The sequence below is a fragment of the Culex pipiens genome, chromosome 2 (assembly GCF_016801865.2).
Source record: "Culex pipiens pallens isolate TS chromosome 2, TS_CPP_V2, whole genome shotgun sequence".
NCBI classification, from domain to species: Eukaryota; Metazoa; Arthropoda; class Insecta; order Diptera; family Culicidae; genus Culex; species Culex pipiens.
The window spans coordinates 164,283,034-164,307,472 of NC_068938.1; the positions used below are offsets into that span (position 1 = coordinate 164,283,034).

The window sequence follows — 24,439 nt, forward strand, 5'->3', positions numbered from 1 at the left end:
AAATTGGAAATGTACTGTGTAACAGTGCGCATTAAAAAATCTTTTCATGTAAAGCTTGAAAAATAAAAAAATAATGAGAATGTGCAATTGAACACTCAAAATATAAAAACGCGTTCAAAAAAACTACCTCTTTCGCTTTCAAATTTTATATTAATTCATGTGTGAAATCGCATCATGAATTTAAATGCACATCAATTCTCCAATATGAGTTACGATTTTATCAAAAATGAGTTTTTTGCGAAAATGTACAAAAATTTCTATTTAAAGGGACAACCCTAGTACGGTGAAAGTCACTCTACTAGGGTTGACACGGGTCTGATAATTTTGGCCAAGGAACCCCCAGAAAAAATATGAGAATAGCGGTTGATAATAGCGGATTACTGAAATTACAGCTAATTAGCGGAAGCAGGTTTGTAAACAATCAAACCCAAAACCCCACACGCGAAGCACATATAATTGTGATGCTATTCTCAGCCACCGCCACTGCGCTTATACTAATGAGTTGAGTCGCCTGCCCGTTGAGATGCTTCACAAGCACGAGCCAGATAGTATTCATTCATTTATATATGGAATGGGCTGCCAGCAGCCGGTTGGGCTGTCGGGGGTTAATTGAATTATTGCAAATGCCGTTTTTGTTGCTGTCATTCTGTAAGGTGGTAATTGCGTGGGAAAATGTTTAATTGGGGTTGGTAACCTTATTTGGGTGAAATTACTGTCGAATTGTTTTAAAGTTTTATGTGAGTTTATGGATGAAGCAAAATCCCAAACCGTTTTGAGAATTTTACCGGTAGTAAACATTTAAAATGTAATTACGATTCGATTGATAGAAAATACCTTGCAAGCAAGTTGAGCTAATATTTAAATGCAATTGTTGACCCCTCAACACCTGATGACAGACTACATGATTATGGCTGGACAAAAATTGCAATCGTCCAGTTTGTAGAAAAGTAAGGTATCATCAGAGGCTCGTGCGCATCTGTTTATAAGGAGACCGTATAATGAGGCTTAAACAACTGATAATTGTTAACCAGTCTGCAGACACGAGATACGGTGATCTGAGATGATTACAGTCCAGACGCGATTATCCGAAGTTTCAACTATCCAAAGCTCTTCATGAAAACATTGGTTAATCAAATAATGGGAAAAAGTTCCATTTTGGCCAGCATTTTTTTTGTATAGGCCACAATAAGTAACTTAAAAGCCTCGATAATAGTTGAATTTCAATTACTGTCAGAGTATATTGAACATTTTAGACTTTTTAAATCTATTAGTAATAAGATAACAAAAGAATGAACATGATAAATCTAGTTATCTAGTCTATAAAGCGGCATTACTTATATATAAAAAAAAATGTTTTCTACAAATTCCAATTGAACAACCTGTTCAGCAATAACAATTCTATCACATGGAAAGCATCTCTTTATTTCACCGCCTGCTTTGTACAGTTTGCTTTTTTGCTAAGTTTGCTTGGAATGTGTGATGTGAAATCAAGATCTTAAATCTTAGAAACTTTCCACCCTAGCAAGCTCGATGAGTAATTTCACGTTTTTCAGCACAACTTCCAGTAAATTTGAAAGATATTTACGAATGCCTTTACGACTAAGCTATCTGCTGTCTGTGGTTCATTGAAGCAATTATAAATGCAAACCTCCGTTCAACTTGAATATTTAAATGGCTGTACGAAAGACATTCTCGTGCTGGCGGTAGCTACTTAAACTGCTAAAGTGAATGCTACTGAACGGGTTAGCCATCCACCACTAGCACTACCGTTTCTGCATATTATAGATGCATCTCACCGTGGAGTGGTGAATAGACTAACGGCTGAATTGAGGGTCGGTTCGATTGATCACGTTCAACTTGATGGCTGGTGTGACTTCCTTCTGGCCTTGACTTTGGATAGCAGCTCACGATACAGCTTGGCTGACGTATACGATTCTACCAAACCGGACATGGAGTGATGATCGCGTGGAAGTTACTGCTACTGCTGCTGCTGCTGAATCGGATTGCATCGTACAAATGACACCCCGTAACAAAGGAACTATTAACTTGATACCGCAAGTACCTGCTGTGAGAATGTGGCGGGATATGACGTAAGGGGTTTGCGGTGAACTCATCTCAAATTCATTATAATAATTTTTGTTTAAAAAAAAAGGTCAAATATTTATCTATGTATGCTGTAATAAACATGAGACTCTAGAACCCTATTTGATCAATTCACTCTCTTCCCAAATCTCGTGCTTCCCTCTTCAGTCCAATCCTGCTGAATCAAGCATGATTGTCTCAATTTAGTGCTGGTCTAAAAATAAACTTGCCTCCGTCATCATCACACAGTCATGATTTCGCGAGCTTTGATTCCATCGACCAATTTATGCTGCCAGCAATTTAGCACTTATGGTGACGGTAAATCATAAGCTAGGGTGAATGCCCTTTTGTATAAAAATTGATTCTAGTTTAAATCCAATGTCAATATTTTTGTGAGTTATTTGAACCATTTCAAAACAAATTTAGTTCAATTGAAAACTTTTTTTCTTGGAAATTACTCATCATTCATCAAACTGAATATTGTTGTTTACTCAGCAAAAATAACGAAAAAACAAACAGTTACCTACAAATATCAACCTTATTCGTAAACCGCTTCATTTACTGAATTTACGCTCGTGTTCTTCGTCACAGAATGCTGTCGTTAACTGAATCAACGAGAACCAGCTTGTATAGCTTCAGGTACGTCGAGAAACATCTACAATGTTGTAGGCTGTTTGCGCCACATCCGTCAACACCTGTTGATGTTGTCGGTCTCGGATGTCTGTCGCAGAACGAGACGACTGGTGGTACATTTGAAAAGCTCGTAGGACTTAAAAATCATATAGAAATTAACATGAATAAGTGGATCATTGTTCACTAAGATTTAAAAAAAAATTATAAAATACTTTTTTTTTGCTAAAATTAATTGCAACTGCGACATAACTTGGTACATTTGTCGGTAGTATAACTGCCAGTACACACAACATGATGTAGGTAGCTAGATTGATCTAAGCCACACAGAGCAATGTTTCTAGTCAGCTGGTTGATACTTGTGGCACAATTTATACAGTTTATTGCTGGATCAGTTTTATTTTCATTGCCTGATCGACCTTCACGGAAGGACACGGCCATGTTGGAGGCTTGGCCCGGCTATACTAACCAGTAATGTATAACTTTACTGTATACTTTACTGTGTTTACTTGAAAGGTTGAGGTATTCTAATTGCCATTTGCGAAATATTTGTAAACAGGGTAAAATTAGCTTTTTGAGAAATTTTTCACGAATACCGAAAATGGATATCATTCCTTTTTTTGCAAAGCAGATATTTGGCAAAATTTTAAAGTGAATAGGAGTCGATTCAACCGAAAACAATTGGAAATGCACTTTCCTGCGTTGATAATCATTTATTGTACGTTTGGCCACATTTAAGAATATTTTGATTTTTTATAAAATTCCACATTTCTCTCACAAAAAAACGGTGCTTACATATTTTGAAAACTATTAATTGCGAAACAATGCAGGTGTAAAATTTGTTTAAAAAACTTCTTTTTCATTCAAATTTGGAAATCATGGCTACGCAATATCAATTTTTATAAATTTTAATGTTTAGAATTTTTGGTAAAATTACGATGTACATTGCAGTATTTTTTATTCTCTAACTCAGTTTTCCAGATTGCCTTAAAAAATCACTGGTTTGAAAAAAAAGACTACAAAATTTCAATTAAAACGGAAGCGAAACTAACTATACAGCGATTCCACGTCAAACCAGCAGGATTCAGATCAAAAGTGCTCCGATTTGGCCCAAAATAATTAGACACATTTTTTTTGTTTTTTCGATTAGATTATTTCTATCTAAAATAGGGTGGTCAGAAACATGACGTTTTTAACAATTTTTGCAAAAAAAAAAGAAAAGGGAACAGCTGAAGCAATTTTAGTTCACCACGTATCAAAATAAAGGGTTTTCAATTCAATTCAATTTTTATTTCACCAGTTAGCAATGTACAATGAGTTCAATTTGTTGACATAAGAGAGCTTTGGATTTCCTTACAACTATGAATTAGTGCTTAGGAGCAATTCCATGCCAAATAGGGAATCGGTTGTACCCGACCCTCTCCTATTTCAATGAAACTTTGTAGACATGTTATCCTACGCATATATAAGCCATTTTTGTGTAAATGGAGCCAGTTCCACTCGATAATGACATTTGAGAAGGGTGTAAGTGTTTTAAATTTTTTTGTATTTCGGAATTTAAATATTTCTGTACCTCGAAGCCGTTGCATCGTATCAAAAAGTGGTCAAAGACAAACTTGTAGGAAATTTGACGGGCTTACCGGAAAAAATACACTGAAAGAAAAAAACATTTCACTTTAATGAGATTTTTTGATTTTTAAGTTTAAAAGTCAAATTTGAGGGGGAGCCCACGATTTATTTTCGTTCAAAATTTTTGTGAAGATAGCCTGAGATGTTACATAAAGACTCACGAAAAATGCAGGATGGAGCAACTCACCTAAAAAAATACAAAAATCATTTACTGAAACTGTTTTTTTGAAAAGTGCTCTAAACGTCAAAATTTTCAAAAACCGAATACGGGAATCGATTCTCCAGGCAATTTTACATAAAAGTCTCCATATTGACTACTGTCCTTAGTCTAATCCTTGTGAAGTTACAGCGGTTTTAAAAATAAAAATATTGAAAAAATAGGTTTTTTGATGGTTTTTTTGCAATTTCTATATGACAGACTTGATTTTTCAGCCTCGAAAATATTTTTACCGGAAAGCTCGTCTAATTTCCCATAAGTTTGCCTTTGACCACATTTCAATTGGATGTATGGGCTTATAGATATAAGCTAATTACATTGCTCATAACTGAAAACATCATATTTTTTCAGTGTAGTATAGTAACCTGGATAGTAAATTAGCTTAAATCATCAAAAAAACGAGTTATTTTGAAAAGTGGTCAAAGACAATCTTATGGGAAATTGAACAAGCTTTTCGGTAAAAATATTTACGAGACTGAAAAATCAAGTCTGTCATATAGAAATTGCAAAAAACCATCAAAACACCTATTTTTTCAACATTTTTATTTTTAAAACCGCTGTAACTTCACAAGGATTGGACTTAGGACAGTAGTCAATATGGAGACTTTTATGTAAAATTGTCTGGAAAATCGATTCCCGTATTCGGTTTTTGAAAATTTTGACGTTTAGAGCACTTTTCAAAAAAACAGTTTCAGTAAATGATTTTTGTATTTTTTTAGGTGAGTTGCTCCATCCTGCATTTTTCGTGAGTCTTTTTGTAACATCTTAGGCTATCTTCACAAAAAATTTGAACGAAAAAAAATCGGGGGCTCTCCCTCAAATCTGACTTTTGAACTTAAAAATCGAAAAATCTCATAAAAGTGGAGTGTTTTTTTCTTTCAGTGTATTTTTTTCGGAAAGCCCGTCAAATTTCCTACAAGTTTGTCTTTGACCACTTTTTGATACGATGCAACGGCTTCGAGATACAGAAATATTTAAATTCCGAATTACAAAAATATTTAAAACACTTACGCCCCTCTCAAATGTCATTATCGAGTGGAACTGGCTTCATATACACAAAAATGGCTTATATAAGCGTAGGATAATATGTCTACAAAGTTTCATTGAAATCGGAGAGGGTCGAGAAAAAAGTATCTGAAAAATTCCTGTTTTGAGCTGGAATTGCTCTTAGATAATTTAATATGCAATGTATAAATGAGAAAAGATTTAACAAAAGTTGGAAAATCAAGCAAAAACCCTACACAGAAAAAAAAATGATGGTAATATTCATCAGGAAATGGTGACAGATTTTGTGGCAAAAAAAATGATTAATTTTACCCCAGAAATGGTGAATTTTCATCAGTTTTTGATAAATATTCATCAGGTTCACATTTTTACACATTTTTTATTTAATATTACTCAAAAATAGAGTTAATATTCAACCTACCAAATTTTCAGCATTCCAAAATTCAACTTTTTTTTCTGTGTACTTCACTTGCAAAAGATGGGGGATAGGAGAAGGAAGCTTATAAAATAAAGGTTTTTCAATGAATAATATAAAGATATATTAAAAAGCATGTAACGTGTCATTTTTACTTTGCTACACAGAAAAAAAAGTTGAATTTTGGAATGTTGAAAATTGAAAATATGGTAGGTAGAATATTACCTCTTTTTTGAGTAATATTACATAAAAATGTGTAAAAATGTGAACCTGATGAATATTTAACAAAAACTGATGAAAATTTATCATTTTCTGAGGTAAAATTAATCATTTTTTTGACACAAAATCTGCCACCATTTCCTGATGAATATTAACCTGAGTCGGGCGGAGAAGAATACACCTAGTTGTCAGTGTCAGCCACTTGCGAACTGTCAGTGAGAGCCGCCTTCAATTTTTGTTACTGTTCTTATTTGGTTAGATCAGTATTGTATTTGAAGGAAAATAAATTTAAAAAAAGTTTTCAAATTTGCAAATGTTTTTTCGGACTGAGAAAATTCATTCAATACAAAATACGGCGGCGTAGTTTCCTCCGCTGTCGGGTGCGATTCCGGATAAAAACAGAAGGATCGGCTTCGACAAGCAGGAAGTAGCAGACAAAATACTGGCCCCTCACGCCTGTGGAGCCACGAAGGAACAAGGCAAGGATGTACTCTACAGTTTGGCTGAGCTGTATAGGATCTTCAACAAGTTCAGCACCCAGTTGAAAAGCAGCAAACCTTCTCAGATCAAGTTAAAGTGCTCGGTTCCATGTCCTGCAAGTATGGTGAGAAATTACTCTTGCTGTCATTAGTTAAAAAAAAAACATTATTTTTTATGTAACTTTCATGATTTCCGGTCTAGGCACCGAAGAGGACCTAATAAAAATAAGTCATGGATAAAAAAAAATTGGCTGAGAAAGTTGCATCACATGAGTCATGCACGATCTTGAGCACTATTTTGAAATGTGCTGCAAGAAAATTTGTATTGTCAAGAAGGGCAGATGACGACTGACTGGAAATTTAGATGGAAGAGAAATTATCTTGCACTAAAAAACAAAAACAACAACAAGAAAATGAATAAGATTAAGAAGACCTCTTCGCTTCTCCCTCCCAGATATTAACATTTCTTTTCTGTGTACCGTAAAACGGGGTGACTTTGATAGCCGGGGTGACTTTGATAGCCGGGGTGACTTTGATAGGTTTGCGATTTTTCCGCAAAATGAAGAGTACATTTAAAATACGTAAGGAATCACTAAGGAATGGTTCAGAAACATACTGACCGTGGTAGAGAAGTGTTCAAAGTACCTCAAGAAGAACTTTTCATAAATTTTTGAAAGGTTTATAAAGTTAGTTAACTATAGTTAAGAAAATGTTGATGGAAGTCATTATTTTAAACTTCTAAAAGTGTCATGATTTTCTCAATGATCATGATTTTTAATCGGAAAACGGAATGCATTTTTGGATTCTTTGGACAATTTTCCAATAGAAATCGATAATTTTGTAAACAAAACTAGTTTTAACAAATTTCAGGCAAAATTCCGACTTTTTAACAATTTTACCTAAAATTTATATGTATTTTGTTAAAAAGCTTATAAACTTAGTTAACTTAACATAAACATTGTTTTTTTTTTCTTACAAACTATATCAGCTACTTTAGTGATGGTACATTTAACGTACAAATAAAGTTTGAACATCTTAAATATGATTTTAACAAGAAAAACTATGACTATCAAAGTCACCCCGGAATTAAAACTAAGAATTTTTAACGTAACTATTTTTCTAAACACTATTGAAAAAACTTTTTTTCCTAAATAGTGCATGGACTTTGTGTGGTCTACCCCAGTACATGTTTTAAAAATAATAATCTTGAGAAAAACCTTACCTGTTGGAAAATATCCTAAAAACAAATTGAAATCCTATCAAAGTCACCCCGGTTTACGGTACTACGTTGTCAAACAGGGATCGCAGCAACCGATGGTCGATAGTCGACTGACTCCTGGATCAACTTGATGATTGTTTTCGCAAGAGTTTGCGTAAGTTTGATTGTCGATGAAGCTTTACAGATCAAATGAAAAAAATGTTTGATGATTTGAAGGTCTCGGGATCAAAGAGCTTACAGCTGAATTTATTTTTCTATGATTAAATCGAAGTCAAAGTACCATGCTTCTCCATCGAAATGAGTTTTCAGTATATTTTTGTGGCACAAGGTCCTCTGTAATTACTCTTAGCCCTGTAATTACTCTAAGCACTAAAATGTAACTACACAAAAAAGTAAAAAAGTAATAATTTTAAGAAAAAAAAAAATATATTTTTGTGGAGACGCTCCGAATTCCGATATTTTTTTGTTAAAAGAATCATGCACAGAGAAGACTGTTAATGGATTGTTACCATTTATGGAAATGTTACATAAATCATCCTGAAAAATCATAGAATAAATGTGACAGGACCAAAGAATGGTCCCGAAACAAGGTTTTCAATTGACATGTAAGTGTAGTAAGCTATGTTTAAGAAATATATTAATATTTTTAATTAGAACTCATTTTGGAGATACAATTTTTGAAAAAAAAATTGGAGATGGTGAAAACGCATTTTTTGGACGATAATATTTTGGATAGGACCATTCTTATCGTAGAAAAATGGGTCAAATTAAAAAATTTGATCAAGGAACTCCCATGCCAAATTTGAGCTAAATTGGAGCACCTTGATCTTGATCCTGCTGGTTTGACGAGTAACCGCTGTATAAACGAATTAAACAGCATTTCATAAATAATTTGTGCTTAATTTTTAAAATGAAAATGATTTAAATACTCGACTAATTGTATACATATAGCTTTTTTAATGTTTTAAAATAGGTTTTTGCTCAATCTTTTTTTTTTATGAAAAAAATATTGTCACACATTTGTTTTGCAATGAAAAATGCAGAAACCAGAATCTCTCGCTTTTTTATAAGGTTGAATGTTAAGTAAGCAAGTTATTAATTTTGAAAAGCAATTCATTTTCAAAATATCTAGCTGAAACATTTCGAACTGAATACAAACATGTTGGCACCCCAGAGTCGAAGAGAAAATCATTTAAATTTAATTTTAATTTATCAAATATGATTCAACTTTGAAAAAATACATGATTTTGCTTTGAACAAAAATTATACAGTTTTTGACGAAAATGAATTCCATTTTACCCTTTGTCAGCTAACCTCAACTGGTGACAAATTATATATATCCACCATAGATTAAGGGGACACGAATTAAGAACAAGTTGAGCAGGTTTTCTGCGTAAAATCAACATATCCACGTCGAATAGTTCTCAGCTCTCCTCTTTCAAAACACCCCCTTTCTCATGGAAATCCGCTGAAACACGCGAAACGAAATTCCATTCTGCACCGCGCCATTTCTTCGAAATTGTTTACTCTACACACCAAGTCGGTATCTAGTCTGATCACATGCCTTCTTGCTTGCTCTCACTGACTGCCGATCTCTGCTCCACCGCGATTTTCTTCAGAATGATGCCGCCGCTACCTGCCTTACACTAACCGCTTATTTAGTGTAATTTTGCGCTTTTACATCACTTTGACGGTGTTTTCTGAAACTGAGTTGCATAATTTTAACGTCGCATTAGGAGAGCGAAATGCGCTCTGTTTCAGCGATCTGCTGCACATGTGTAATCCACTTCCAGTGGCTTTAACCTCTTCGAGTGACAATGTAGAATCTTCCAAAACGAGGATGACTTCCTCAAAGTAACAAAAACACTGATAACGATGACACTAGCACTACCTTAAGCGTATTTTGCCTTTACACTAAACAACAAGCCGCTTAAAGCACCTATTGTTTGAAACAATTTCGAACAATAACAAAATACAACAAACAACTCAACGACGAAGAAGACGGGCTCGAATTCTTTTCGAGGCGCGCGCGCACACTGACGAACGTGGACGGATCAAGACTGCAGTTTTGAGCTCGACGCCGTCCGTTCTCTGGTCACCTTTTTCCGTATAGCTGTGCTGAGCTGCGTTGAGCGTAGCTGTGCTTGGAGAGTGTCCAACCTGCAATCGGCCGACGTGGATGAATGAAACACCCTCCCCGTTGCCGCTACAGCTAGCGAAGCGTTGACAAGATCTACCTAGCAGTCTGTGGATTGGGATTAACTCTCGGCTTAGTAGGTATACGAGCGCTCTCCACGGTTCAGTTAGTACAGCGGCAAGAGCTATATAGCAGTAGCGCGTTGCCGGTGTTGATGAACCGTCGTAAAGTGTCTCGAGCCGGTTGGTACAGAACAGTGATGTGGTGGAAAGAGAGGAAGGCAAGGGTTGTGTTCATTTCAGCAGTTCCCGAGCAGAAATGAAGTAAATTTTGGTACTGTAAGATGAATAGTTGATATATTTTAATTACTGAATGTTTTTAATGCATGGAATCTTTTTTTTTTTTAAAGGTTATTTGATGATTAAGGTTATTTAAGCCGGGACCCGTGGTGCAATGGTAAGCATGATTGCCTCTCACCCAGTCGGCCTGGGTTCGATCCCAGAAGGTCCCGGTGGCATTTTTCGAGACGAGATTTGTCTGATCACGCCTTCCGTCGGACGGTGAAGTAAATGTTGGCCCCGGTGTAACCTAGAGGTGTTAGGTCGTTAGCTCATTCCAGGTGTAGGAGTCGTCTCTTTGGGTCCTGTCTCGATGGAGACGCTGGTAGGCAGTTGGACTAACAATCCAAAGGTCGATAGTTCGAATCCCGGGGTGGATGGAAGCTAAGGTGTAAAAAGAGGTTTGCAGTTGCCTCAACAATCAAGCCTTCGGACACCTAATTTCGAGTAGGAATCTCGCAATCGAGAACGTCAAGGCAATGCTGTAGAGCGAATAATTTGATTTTTGTTGATGACGAGTATGCAAATTCCGAGGAATGACATTTTTTTCAATCTACAGGGGTTGGTCAAAATGATCGTGACAGGCAAATTTTTGTAAAAATTCAAAAACTCATAACTTTGCAAAAATAAAACGTATTTTGATGCTTCAAGAAGCATTAGAAAGGAAAATTATTCTCGTTTTTGAATATGTAATGGAACATGGTCCACGGCCACCGGAGATGTTCCGGATTTTCCGGGACCGTGTCAAAAAGCCACTTGTTTTAGTGCGTGCCATTTTGGCTGCGATGAGATTTTCACTTAATCTATATTTGCAACCTGGGGCATAAAAATCCGTTGAAAATCCGCTGAGTTATGGCCATTTCGGTAAAAAAGACCCAGATCAGGTTCCTGATATGGCCAATCCTCGAATAGAGTTATCTACGTGCGCATGTATTGCGTGTACGTACACGAAAAAGATTGAGGTTAAATTTTGTACCATCCAGCAAAACAAATGGCGTGCTAGTGTGCGTGAGAGCGGGCTTAGATAACTCTATTCAGTCGGAATTCGTCTTGTGACGGCTCAAACTTCATGAAATGACTTGAAAACGCTTTTCGGATACATAATTTGAAGGAACTACAATTCTGGCCACTTTCGGAACATCCCTGGAGATCCCCCAGGGAACCTGTAATAATGGCCATTTGTATGTTTTGTTCAAAACACGTCATGCGACGGCTCAAACTTAATATTTTTCAATGAGTAAACTTTTTGAGAAAACAGAACGGCTCTTTGCCAATATTGGCCACAGGGTGGTCACTATCCGGATCGTCAGGGGAACCGGTTTCAGAAAGATTAGTTGTTTTGAAGGAGGATAATTTATGAATGGAATATTCACCCCTGCACAACATATTTTTGAAAAGGGGCGAAAATTACCTTCAATTTTCATTTTAAGGTTGGTTCGGACTGGAATTTAGTGAAAAAATTGTGTCACCTAAGGCCAATGCAAATTTCATTTCAAGTTTTGTCCTCGTTCCTTCAAAATTTCCCCAAAAAATTAGCGGGCAATAACAAATCAGAAAAAGGCGTGAAACATAAGGAAAACAAACTTTCATTCGTTCACAAGTTTCAAGCCAAATTTTCATAGTTTCAAGCAAACATTATAAGAAAGTGCTTTATATAATGGAGTAAGAAGTTCAATATATATTATTAAATGTTTTGAGTCCTCTTAAATGTTAGGCTTGATTTCTAAATTTTGAAAAAAAAATATGGAGGTGGCAGAATATTTCACAAAGGTTATTTTTTTACATTGAAAAATTATTGAATAATTTTCTAGATATCGTCTTATGAAAAATGAAAGCCAACTAGGTTACATTGAGAAAAACTTATTTTTCATAACAAATAAACTGAAATTTGTCTGATCCAATCCCCCCACCCATACCCAATGTCACTCCTGATGACGGTTTTCCAAAATATATTTCCATGCATGGTGCTTTGCCTTCATAAAATCATTTTTAATAGAAAAAAAAACACATTTCTCAAAAAAATTAAACAAGAAATGCCTTAAGGGTGCACAGCAACCAATCTAGTTGTTGTCTTCTTATTCCAAAATTATCAAACTTACGGACACAATCCTGCAACAATCTGATTGTAAAAATATTAAAATTTTGTAGTAAATTATTCTGTAGACAGTACTTTAGGGGATGTATAAAAAAATATATATCGATAGTTCCCGTAGTTTTGAAGATACTAAAATTACTGTAACAACAATCTTGGTGCAAAAGCTCTGGTTGATGTGCACCGTTAAGCGTAAAAACGGGGCAATTAATTTAAAAAAATAATTTAAAATTGTGTAGTGATTTTTAATTGCAAATTTGATTTTGCATTTAAAAAATAATTTAAAAACTGTGTTTGTCCACATCCAGAGTTTCTACATGAAGACATTTTTAATAAATTCTTTTCGCCTCCGAAAAAAAATACTGATTGCAAAAATCTTTTCAGTTCGGGATTTCACCATAACATTGTGATTCGGATGAACAAAGACGATGAACACAAGTGAAATTCATGTTAGTTTAGAAATTCAGCAGAAATTTACTATAAGTTTACCGGACTACTTTTGCCTTCCTCACCTCACTGAGGCAAGGCTATAAAATCACTCGAAAAATGAACTTCTTAAATACAATTCCTAGATATACCTTCACGTGTACCTATCGACTCAGAATCAAATTCTGAACAAATGTCTGTGGGGATGTGTGTAGACATGATTTTTTTTCCACTCGATTATCTCAGAACTGGCTGAACCGATTTTGGCCGGATCCGCCTTATTCTGTTCGTTTTGGGGTCCCCTAAGACCCTATTAAATTTTATTCTGTTTAATGAAGTACTTTTAAAGTTATGCCAAGAAAAAGTTTTTTTGTTGCTACAAAAAAGGGTGATTTTTGCATAACCTCAAAGGCCGGATCTTTTTGCTTAGGCGCGAGAGTCGCGCAGCATGCGTAGGAATTTTGGTTTGACCATGCGGGGGATTGGCAGCCACACCCCCTTGCATGCGTATCGCCCGGTTGCCACATTGCTTAAGCAGTGTCTGCGTCTCTTCTGGAAAAAATCTGTATTAATTATGTTGCTGCATCATTTTGTCTCGACAAAGATTTGCACGAACTTTTTTCTGAAATATATAACTCATGGGACTTTTCTCCTTTATTTTGGAGAGTTGGTGAAAAAAAGAATTGAAAATTGCTGTTCAAGTAAAACCAATAATTATAAAAAATAAATGAAAAAAATAAAAAAAAACTCTTACATTAATTTGTAAATACAACCTAAAATACAACATGAATGCGAGGAAGGCACCAACCACCTTAAGGTGGATTAACTAACGTTTTTTTTTAATAAACTGTTCTTCATAGATTTTTAAAACGCTTCTAAGTTGGATTAGTTTAAAGAATTCATCCAATTGCACTAGAAAACATTCATCCAAGTAACCGCCCACTTCCCTTCACCAACCAACCAACGATTCAAGTCTCTCTGCAAGTGACAATCTAGTATGCCAGCTATAAAGTTCTCAGAACTTGAACACCCCGCAGCCGTCGCCTGGCGACCGACGACGGTCAAGGCCGGCCTGCCGGGTTAACCCGGTTGGTATATGTACTAAAGCTAGTTAGTGCGACAAACCATCCAAGCAGACCGGAATCGTGACAAGTGCAAACCAAAAGTACGATTCCTTGCGGTCGCTGTTTACTTTGATAAGATCTCACTTGTAAAACTCGTGCGGAAATGAACGCGACGCCTGCTCGGGACTGATGCGAGTTCCCGGTAATCATAATCACGTGTGTCTAAACCGGTTACGGCGCGTGTACAGTAGGGTGTAATATGGTTGTATGGAAAAAAATAAAATTGTCCAAATTTAGCGAGCACAGCAATTTTTCAGTCCCTTTTGGGGTCCTAAACAACTCCCCAAAGTTTGGGAACGATTGGTTTAGTCCTCACTTTGCGCAAAACGATTCAATTTTCCATATAAATTTGTATGGGAAAAACCATTTTTTTGGATTTTGATATTTATAAAATCCACGTTTCACGCTATATCAAAACTGGATTCATATTCGGATGCTCTGGAATGTGCTCTACAACTTTCCCGAAGAAAGTATGGTGCTAACTTGCTCCTAAAAAAAGATACAGCGTGTTCAAAACTCGTCTAAAACGTGTTTTTTGCTCGAGTTTTAGACGAGTTTTGAACACGCTGTATCTTCTTTCAGGGACAAGCTAGCACCATACTTTCTTCGGGAAAGTTGTAGAGCACCTTCCAGAGCATCCGAATATGAATCTAGTTTTGATATAGCGTGAAACGTGGATTTTATAAATATCAAAATCCAAAAAATGGTTTTTCCCATACAAATTTATATGGAAAATTGAATCGCTTTGCGCAAAGTGAGGACTAAACCAATCGTTCCCAAACTTTGGGGAGTTGTTTAGGACCCCAAAGGGACTGAAAAATTGCTGTGCTGGAAAATCGATTTTGATATTACACCCTAGTGTACAGTCGATTGTTGTGTCCCAACTTTGGTTAAGTGGACATGCCTTAATCAGGAGGTACGAGGATAGAGATTCGCCTTAATCACGGTTTTATTTTTATAAAGTTTATTTTGCGATTGAGATGCTCGAGTTAAAGATTGTTAAATTCACATTTGATTTTATTACTAACTACGCCAAAACTGGCTCAATCACCCTACATAATATGAGGTCATCCGGATTCGTTGAACTCGCTCGATGTGAAGTTGCTAAAATATAGATCTTGATGCGTAGTACATGAAATACGCGAATCAACGACACCGCACAATTTAATTCAATAAGCAGTTGTGTAGCAAGTAGACAGTTTGAGGTTGACGGCGGCAATCAAGTTGATTAAGGTACACCCATACACATAACGAATTGGCGGTATCCATCAAAAGTTTGGATTGAATACAGAAAGGGGACAGAAGCGTTGACGTGATGTGCGCGATGCAAATTTTTTTAGTCAATTAAGCCTTTTAAGGAGAGACACAAGAAGAAGAGATTTAAAACAGCGACGTTGATATACATTCCACACGGTTATGACCTTTAGGAGTCAATTCCATTAGCGCAGATTATGAGATGCAGTTTATATTGTTTAAGGCGTTTTTACAGTTGGCTCTTAAAAGGAAACGGTTTATCGTTGAACTAAACTCAGCAAAAAGTTAGTTACTTGCTTTGGTTGCGCCAACAGAAAACTCCCGCATTTATGCAACTTAACAGCAGTTTAGAGCAAACCTGATTAGCTTCAGAGTCACGTATTGATGAAGGGTGTTTGTCGTTTGTAGATAACAACGTACTTAGTGGAACCTACTTAAGGTGAACAACTGTTAGTCGTATTTAAAAGCCTTTTGATGTGTTATGAAAAATAAACTCTCAACTACGGCCAGAATTCCTAAAATATGAGGTCAAACCATTTAAACTCAATTGACGAAAAATAATTTCCCAATTAAAGTGTTTGTTTTCATCAACATCAATTTACTCAATTAAGCGTAAAACCAAACCCATCCTAAATTCTAAAACTTTCTTCGATTGGCATTAAACGCTCTTGCGTCAGCCGTCGACATCGAAAGTGTTTCCGCTCGATGAATAAATGATTCACGGTCCCGCCCGTGAAGTGACGTAGAATGACCGAATAAACAGTGCGCTCCCCCGGTCGCCCCACATGGATCCACTTGAAGTCACGGCGACCATGTGCGTGCCAGAAACGGTTGGGTTAGTTATTTTTCTGAGAGATTGGTAGAATTTCACCATTACCAATCAGTTGGATTGGAGTTAGTTTTTATAAAAAAAGAAATTAAAGTAAAACATTATATTTTGCTTCTTATTAGAGAAAGCGGATTTCATTGAATTTTTGTTAATTTCTTAAATTTAAGAGATTTTTATTATTTTTATTTAAGAATTAAAATGAAGTTTTGAAAATTTGCATTTTTATCAAATTATTCCTCTATCCATGGTTTACTACCTCTATCTTTCAGATTTGAATTATTACTAATAAACAGATTTAAAAAAATGTGATGGGAAATTTGCATGTTATTTAGGATACCAGTCATCAGTATAAATTTAATTTTAGGACCAAATCCTGCCTTGTCTCGTTGAACATTTTTCAACTATAATTGATACAGATGGGATTCGAATTCACTCCTTTGGATTGGCAGTCAAAGCCTGTAACCCATTGGTCTGCATTTACTATAGAACACAAATATCCCTTTCGCAACAATTCATTCAAAAATTCAATTCAAAAATCACTGTAACAACTCATCCTAACTTAAAACTATAAAAAAGTAAATTCATTGAAATATTCAACATCATTAGAGCGAGTAAACTACAAACTGTATTTTAAGATGAATCCTCCAAGCGTTCTTACTTGTTCCGCACGAGTTTTGCAACCACGCAGTGTTGTTGTCATCTCGATGAAAATGTTCAGAAGTTCTTGTGGTGAAAACAGGTCACTACTGCCCTCACCCGTTGATGCAGGTTGGTTTTCCCTCGGTTGCTGACTGAAGCCTGGAGGTGTTGTATTCTCTGCAACTTTTTGCCGCTGATTCAACGGCAATGGCTGCAGATTTGGAACCACTCGAACAGATTCCGCTCCAGGTGACGCCAAAGCAGGAAAATCCACGTCCGTGAATGCTGGTGGTGTTTTGCGACGATCTGGTTGGTGCCTCGTCGTCGCTTGCTGCCGAATTTTCACAAACTCAGCTCGTTTTGGGCAGCTCCGATTCTTGGTCGAATGGGCGCCGCCACAATTGAAGGATTTGGCTTCCATGATCTCGTTGATTGTGTTGCAAGCTTGAGTTTTGTGCTCACCTCCGCAGGTTGCACAACGACTCTTGATGAAACAGTTCCTTCCACCATGCCCAAACTGCAAGCAGTTCGAACATTGCGTCACGTCACGGTGCACTGGACGATAACGTTCCCAAGTCACGATGATGTTGAAAAATGCCCGAACTGCTTTCAGCTCAGACGGCGTTGTCGATCCTTTCTCGAGATGAACCAGGTACAGTTGATCACGATACTTGATGTCCTTGTTGTGCCTCGTCATTTTCTGCCAGGTAGCAGAATTTTGAGTCCATCAGCACACAAGCGAATGGAAGCTCGTAAAGCACCAGATTTAATAAACCCGGTCAGCCACTTTCGCACCGAATCCGATGACTTTTCCCGTCGTTCAACTTCTTCCTTCTCGCTCACGTCCACAGGGAGGGTAGCGAACTGGTTTCCAGACAAATTTTGAGCGTCTTTGTTAAAACTGCCTGGCTTTGCAGGTAGCACATCGGCATTCTTTAACTTCTACCGATCCTGCTGGTGAGGACCGCCTCTTTTTCTTGCCGTGAGGCATTTTTGCACTTTTCAGGAGTTAATATCGAGGAGTACCTCATTGGTTGGTGATCCACAAGGGAATTAATATCATTCTCTGTGTTTACACGAAAACATTTCTAGTTTTTTTTTTTATTGAAAAGGTCCACTAAACATGTGAAACACAATAGCTTCCAGGGCCGTTAAAAAAACTCTAGATTTGTTAATTTGCTCTAGAATGCCTTTGAATCTTCTATGGAATAAATACGTTTTGTCAAAAAAATGGATAGAACAATTCTCGATATTTCACTTTGAACTGAGGAACCCCGGATCTGACAGTGAAAAAAATGTCTAATTAGCAAAAACTTTGGCCAAATAAAAAAAAACAGTTCAACTTGAAAAAAAAAATGTTAAAATTCCGTACAAATCCCTATTATGCGAAAAATGCCTTACAAAAATTCAGGCCTGTTAAAAATCCGCTAAGAGGGTAGAAAATCCGTACACTGAAATGTTAAAAAAAAGTACCAAATTCCTAAATTCTAGGAATTTGGGCTCCTTTCCTTATTTAGTAATTGGGTTTTGTGGATTACTCAATAAGAAAAGGAGGCAAAATTCCTAGAATTTATTAATTTGGTACTTTTTTTTATTTCAGTGTACGGTAAGGAAAAAATCTGTAAAGTTGGTAGCCTAACCTAGGCAGTTGTAGGACTAATCTAATCCCCTATTATGCTGATGAAAACCACTACCGGCCATGGTCATTGAGATTTGAAGGCAAATGTTAGCCTAATTCTTGTGAGGTATGCATCATGTTCTCACTTTTACACCAAGCTGTTTAACTAATACGAATAAAACTTTTGGACACATTCTCTAACGGACACACCCCCTTCATCGCACATAGCTATGTACAATTCGTCGACATGTTCGTGTTTCTCGATATCGCGTAATTCAAACAGCACATGCTAAACAGACAAGTGTGATGGTATATTCCACCAAACCTAAACAACCTAGCAAACACTCTGCAGACCCGATTTCCAACGTGGTACATGCAGCCATTTGTTTACGATATCTTCGACTCGAAAAAAAAAAAAACGAAACGTAACCGGTCCCACATCAAACTCTGTCCGAATCCGCTCCGCGCGCTCGTGACTCTCATGAGACGTTATATATTTAGAAGTAAACTAATTTGACATTCACCGCAACATTGGAGGTCAACGCGTCGCCAGGTATCGCCCAAGGATGGATATTTCGCGTAATTGTCGGTCATCCAGGAGGCTGTTTGCGAGCGATGGCAAAAACATTCCAACGTGCAACAATTTGCGCTGTCATGCAATCTGGTGGCACTGAACGTGACCGATCTGGGGTTCCTTTTAAAAAACGATCGCACTTCTCGGTTTCGCCAACGGTGATGTAACTTGGTTCAAAATTTTTGGATGGATGGATGATGGATGCAGGGTATCCTACCTGTTGGTAACCATTTTGATGATTAAGCTCGAAAGTTGTCTGATTCTCTGCGACAATCTGCTTTTTACTCAGTACTTTGCGTCCTGACACCTGTTGATATCGTTTGCTTTTTCGTAACACTTGTTACACGTCACTTGCGGATTGTGTTCCGCCAAACCAATGCTTCACTGTTATCTTTGCGGAAAAGATCCGTCAATGTTTCGGCAGTATTGTTCTGGTGGTTGATGGAAAATGCTTTCCAACTTAGCCCCGTTTGGAGTAAGAGAAATGTTCCGTATCCTAGGAAGAACGTCCGATTGATGAAAAATGTACAGCACGACTAATTTTATACGACTTCTTTTGTTTTACTGGCGGCTCGAACGGCTGCTCGACAAGCACACATACTAGGAACGTGCTCGTTGTGTTGAGTGGACAGCGTGACGTTTTGCGACCTGCGTTTCTCCACGTTGTTTAGATGGTCTGCAGTTTTTTTCTAACTTGAATTCTTAGCACCAGTCCTGCCACCGATGAGTTGTTTGTTCTACTGCCTCTTTCAATGATTTCTCACCGCAAATTGACCTCAAAACATCCAATATTCAAGCAAAAACTCTCCTTTCAATCACCACCATCGACGATAAATGTCAAACTGGTTGGCAGACGGCGGCGTCGTCGACGCCTACTTCGGGTTTCACTCGCTGCGATGACGTCAAACGACGGTCAAAGCTTTATCCATCGCGTGCTGTGGCTGATGCAACTCATCGTAGCTCGTTCATTCAAGAGCGGCTGAAGCGGCCGAAAGAAATTTTACCCGTCACGTACGCACGCATACAGCTGATTTGGTGGTGGGTTCGTCCAAACACTTACACCGCCACCTCTAAAGATAAATCGTCGTATCATTTTGCTGACGGTGCAGCGCGGCGCGCCGACTTACCAACACAGGGAAATTTCGGCCACTTTGCGGCACGTGTGAGCGATGGCTTCACCTACACCACTTTGAGATCCGGTTTTTGACCAATGCGAAGTGGGGGCCCGTCAGGCGTTACGGATCAATACCAGGGCAAAAGTGCAACACCATCGCACTGCACTTTATTGGCGACGCTTGCAGTTTTCTCGGTGTCTCGAAATGCCAATGCAAATGGTTGTGTTTGCAGCTTTAGGTGCATTTTTAATGCCAGCGTGAAATTGCTAATTTCGCAATGTGTTTCAGGTAAACTGTCAGCATCGGAAGCGGTGTAAACGGGTGGAACTGTAAGGTGTGTCAAATGATTGTAAGATAAGACTGGTTGCTGCAGATAAACTAGTATAGACTGTAAACTTAATGATTTGATTGTATTCTTATAAAGTTTTTGATCTGACCACTATTGATTGGAAAAATGTGAATAATTCATTCATTTTAAATTATTTAATGAAATACATACGGCATTTACAGGTTCCTATCGTTTCCTTTATTATTTTTAAATAAGCTAAGATACATTATTGTAAGACAGATTAATTATAATGCGGTAGGGTACCACTCATATGTCACGTAATATCTAAATTGATAAATGAGGGAGTGATGGTTGTTTGCCCGAAGGAGATCGTCAATCGAGATATTTTAAACAAGCAGACGTTATTTCGTCATGCCACTTCTAAGTACAGCAAACAAATTAAGTTAAATAAAATATTTAATTGCATGGTAGAAATAATCCCTGTAGAGCAGCGTTCTCTTGGCAATTAAGTTACTTATATTTGTTTTTTTTTTCTCTTCTAAATAAATCTGCAGTCAAAATAACTCCCAGTTGGCGTCTGAACCAGGGGGCGACATCTATACACTCAAACCCCGATGGTTTGACACCAACTGTTGTCAAACGAACGGGGTCACTTTTTAGTTTGACACCCTCTTTACACGGAGTTCACACACACTATCAAACGTTTGTTTTGACAGTGTGCGTGAGCGCCGTGTAAAAAGTGACAGTTCGTCACTTTTTAGTTTGACTTTGACCAACCAACGGGGTACAAACTAAAAAAGTGTCAAACGAAAAAGTGACCAACCACCGGGGGTTGAGTGTATCTCACTACAGGCAGCTCGACCGCAGCCATCCCCAGCTGTGAATTACGGCACCAGAACAAAAGAGAACTGTCATTTACGGCACCAAAACAAAGCCAGAACAAAAGAACAGCTGTTCATTACGGAACCAAAACAAATCAACTGCGCACTGTAGAAACGTACAAAAACTTCTGACATAAAATGGAAAGAAACTGATAATTTTTTTCATGTTAAATTATACCGCAATTCAAGTTTAAAAGGTAGTGTATGTTTTTGAGGTAATTTTTCCTCAATTTATGTGCAAAATAAACTACTAAAGTTGGGATCCTTAAGAACAAATCTGGCCGATAACTTTATTTAAAGTTGTACTTTTATCACATGAGATATTTAACTGAAGTACTGTGTATTTTGACTTTTACTACATTAAATCAGAATTTATGTTATGAAAAAATTAAATATAAACAAAAAACTATTTTTGTTTTTACTGTGCGCAGTTTGCGCGTGATATTCAAAGTCATGAACAGAAGGTACTGAAGTTAGGAATTCTAAAGAAATCGTTTTCGCAATGCAAATAAAAATAACTCTTTTTGTTTACTTGGCAAACGGATTTATTTAATGTGAAAAATAATCCAAATGTTAAACTGATTCAAACTTGATTCTTACGTAATGCTAAAAGGGAGATGGGGGTAAGACGGCCACCCTAAGGAAGAAGTCTCATAAAATTTACACAACAGATTATTTTGATCTCAAATTACGTACATATTGTTCTTCTAGTAGTCCATAATAAAAATGACATAAATTAGTTGGTCTAAAAACCAATTTTCAATACTTTTCAGCGATTTTTAAAAAATAATTGAAATCGTATATATATGAAACACGCGGGGTAAGACGGCCACCCATGTGGGGTAAGAATGTCAGTGCTATAAATTGACTTAATAACTTTGCTAAATCCACCCAAATACCTACATGGTTGGTTGAACAGACTTCTCTGAACATCATTACTATTTTGGTTGAAAAAATCAAGTTTCAAATGTGAAGAAAAATGCTGTTTAAAAAATTTCATATTTTGGCTCGGTGAATTTCATATTATTGCGACCACATTTTATGAAAAACTGTGAATTTTTACAACAAAACAAACACAATTTGATGAAAAATAATTAGTTTGTGTATTTCGATTAGAATTAGTAAATTAAAAATATGTAAACAATATTAAATTAGCGACTTTTATGAAAAGTTTGATAGGATTTCATACTATTCAATGAATTTTGCTATATCACAGTAAAGAATGTTGTCGAAACGGTAGTTAACAGCATTTTGATTAAAAATGGAAAGTTTTATTGAAAATGCTTTTCCTTATCTACAAACATGTCTTTATAGTCAAAAACCATCAAAAATATAACCTATATCAAATAAAATTATAAATTACTGTTGGCCGTCTTACCTCCGGAGGAGGTGGCCGTCTTGCCCCCAAATAAATTATTTTTTAAAACATTTTTTGCAAATAGCTCATCGCATTTTTTAACTTTTCCGAGGGACATAATCTAGGGAAAACTTCAATTTAACATAAAAAAATATTTGAAGACAGTAAAATATATTGTTATCTGACAAAAATGCCTAAGTTGTAATTCATGAAATTTACATCCAGTTTCAAGTTCAAAAATTATTTGTTTATTTTGAGCTATTTTTATACTATTTCAAACAATATGTTTGGCAAAGGTGACTCCATATGCATTATTCAGCATGAGGAACAGTATTGCTAAACATTTTAGTTATATTCATTAGTATACTTATTAAAACAGTGGGGTGGCCGTCTTACCCCACCTGGCCGTCTTACCCCCAGCTCCCCAACTTCGAGTACGAAGGTTAAAAATTTGAAATAAAATAAAATAAACCTTGTCGCAATTGGGTCCTAAAATGAAGCTTACATTGCTGATATTGTTGTTTACAGCGATAAAGCTTATTTTTCTGAGTACAATGACCCTTTGTACGACCACAAAGAGTTTAAAATGGATTTTTAAATCAATTTTGAAAAATTAACCTCGCGGTCCTTCTTGACAGAAAAGGTCCTACTTGACAGCTCGTTCCAAGGGGGCCATAGTTGATCCATCGAAAAAATGTTGTCTTGTCAATTTTTTTGTTGCATTAACACTGGAACGCCCAACGCATGTCCATCTTACACGGACGCCCAAGCCTCCCAAAAAAGTTGGAACGGTAACTTCAACTCGCTGGTTCTCGGGAATAACTCACCCAATCAAGACGATTCTTTTTTCCAGTGATTTGTTAGGATGTCTAGATGATCCTAGAACTTTGCAGAACTTGATTTGAACAAATCTGTAATTTTTGCGACCAAAAACATCGTTCCAACTTTTTCAAAAAGACTGCCTCCGCGGAATTTTTGGCGAATTTTATTTTACACGCGAAAAAAAAAGTTGGAACGATGTTTTTGATCACAAAAATTACAGATTTGATCAAATTAAGTTCTGCAAAGTTCTAGGATCATCTTGACATCCTAACAAATCACTGGAAAAAAGAATCGTCTTGATTGGGTGAGTTATGCCCGAGAACCAGCGAGTTGAAGTTACCGTTCCAACTTTTTTAGAGCCTTGGGCGTTGGAATGTTAAAATGAAAAAAAAAGTGATCAGAAATGGTTTTTGATCGTGTTTTTTACCGTTGTAGATAAAAATTGACATAGGGCTTTAGTACCCAATTCCCAAAAAGCCAAACATTGATATAATGTCATTTCGCCCAAAAAATTTCAGCGATGAATTGGAATTGAAATTAAACAATAAAACATACAAATACTAATAGTGATGCATTAACACCTTTAAAGACATTTCACAGATATGAAAAAAGCAAAAAAATGTCTACGCCTTGTCACGCAGCTTACTATTTCAAATAACACAAACTTTTCCACGATGCAGCAAAAACACGTGTGCACGGAGAGACAAGCCATTGCAAATCACTCAAAATCGCTCAGCTTAATTGGCTTTAAAAACATGTATTTACACTAGTTGGATTACTTAGAAATTTGGACTCATTGAGAAAAATCCCCCACCCCTCCTCTTTTCGTATCAGATTTTTTTTACAAAAAAAAAACTCATTTATTTCAGCAATCTGGATTTGCCTTGGCCAGACTCTCCGTGTGTTATTTTGTTTTGCTTCGTTCGCAATTCAAGAAGCTCATCGAGTGCGCAAATTAAATTCCATAACTGCGTCGGTTGACTGTTTCACACAGCAAATCGACACGTTTGATTGTCCTCCCTTAATAGGTGTACTGTACGTACTACACA

The 24,439-nt window shown here is 36.7% G+C and overlaps 1 protein-coding gene across 2 annotated transcripts in view; it reads right to left on the reverse strand.

Annotated features, from left to right (window-relative positions):
• The window catches only part of LOC120418459 (trehalase), a 40,372-nt gene extending 20,716 nt beyond the window's left edge, over positions 1 to 19,656 (reverse strand). The window contains exon 1 of one of the 2 annotated variants that reach the window (XM_039580893.2): positions 19,144 to 19,656. In XM_039580893.2, the coding sequence (XP_039436827.1) occupies positions 19,144 to 19,157 (14 nt within the window). In that variant the 5' untranslated portion in view covers positions 19,158 to 19,656. Of the gene's footprint in view, positions 1 to 9,786; positions 9,808 to 19,143 lie in introns of those variants that run through there. The other variant, XM_052706865.1, reaches the window with a different exon arrangement.
• Between the last annotated feature and the right edge of the window lie 4,783 nt (positions 19,657 to 24,439).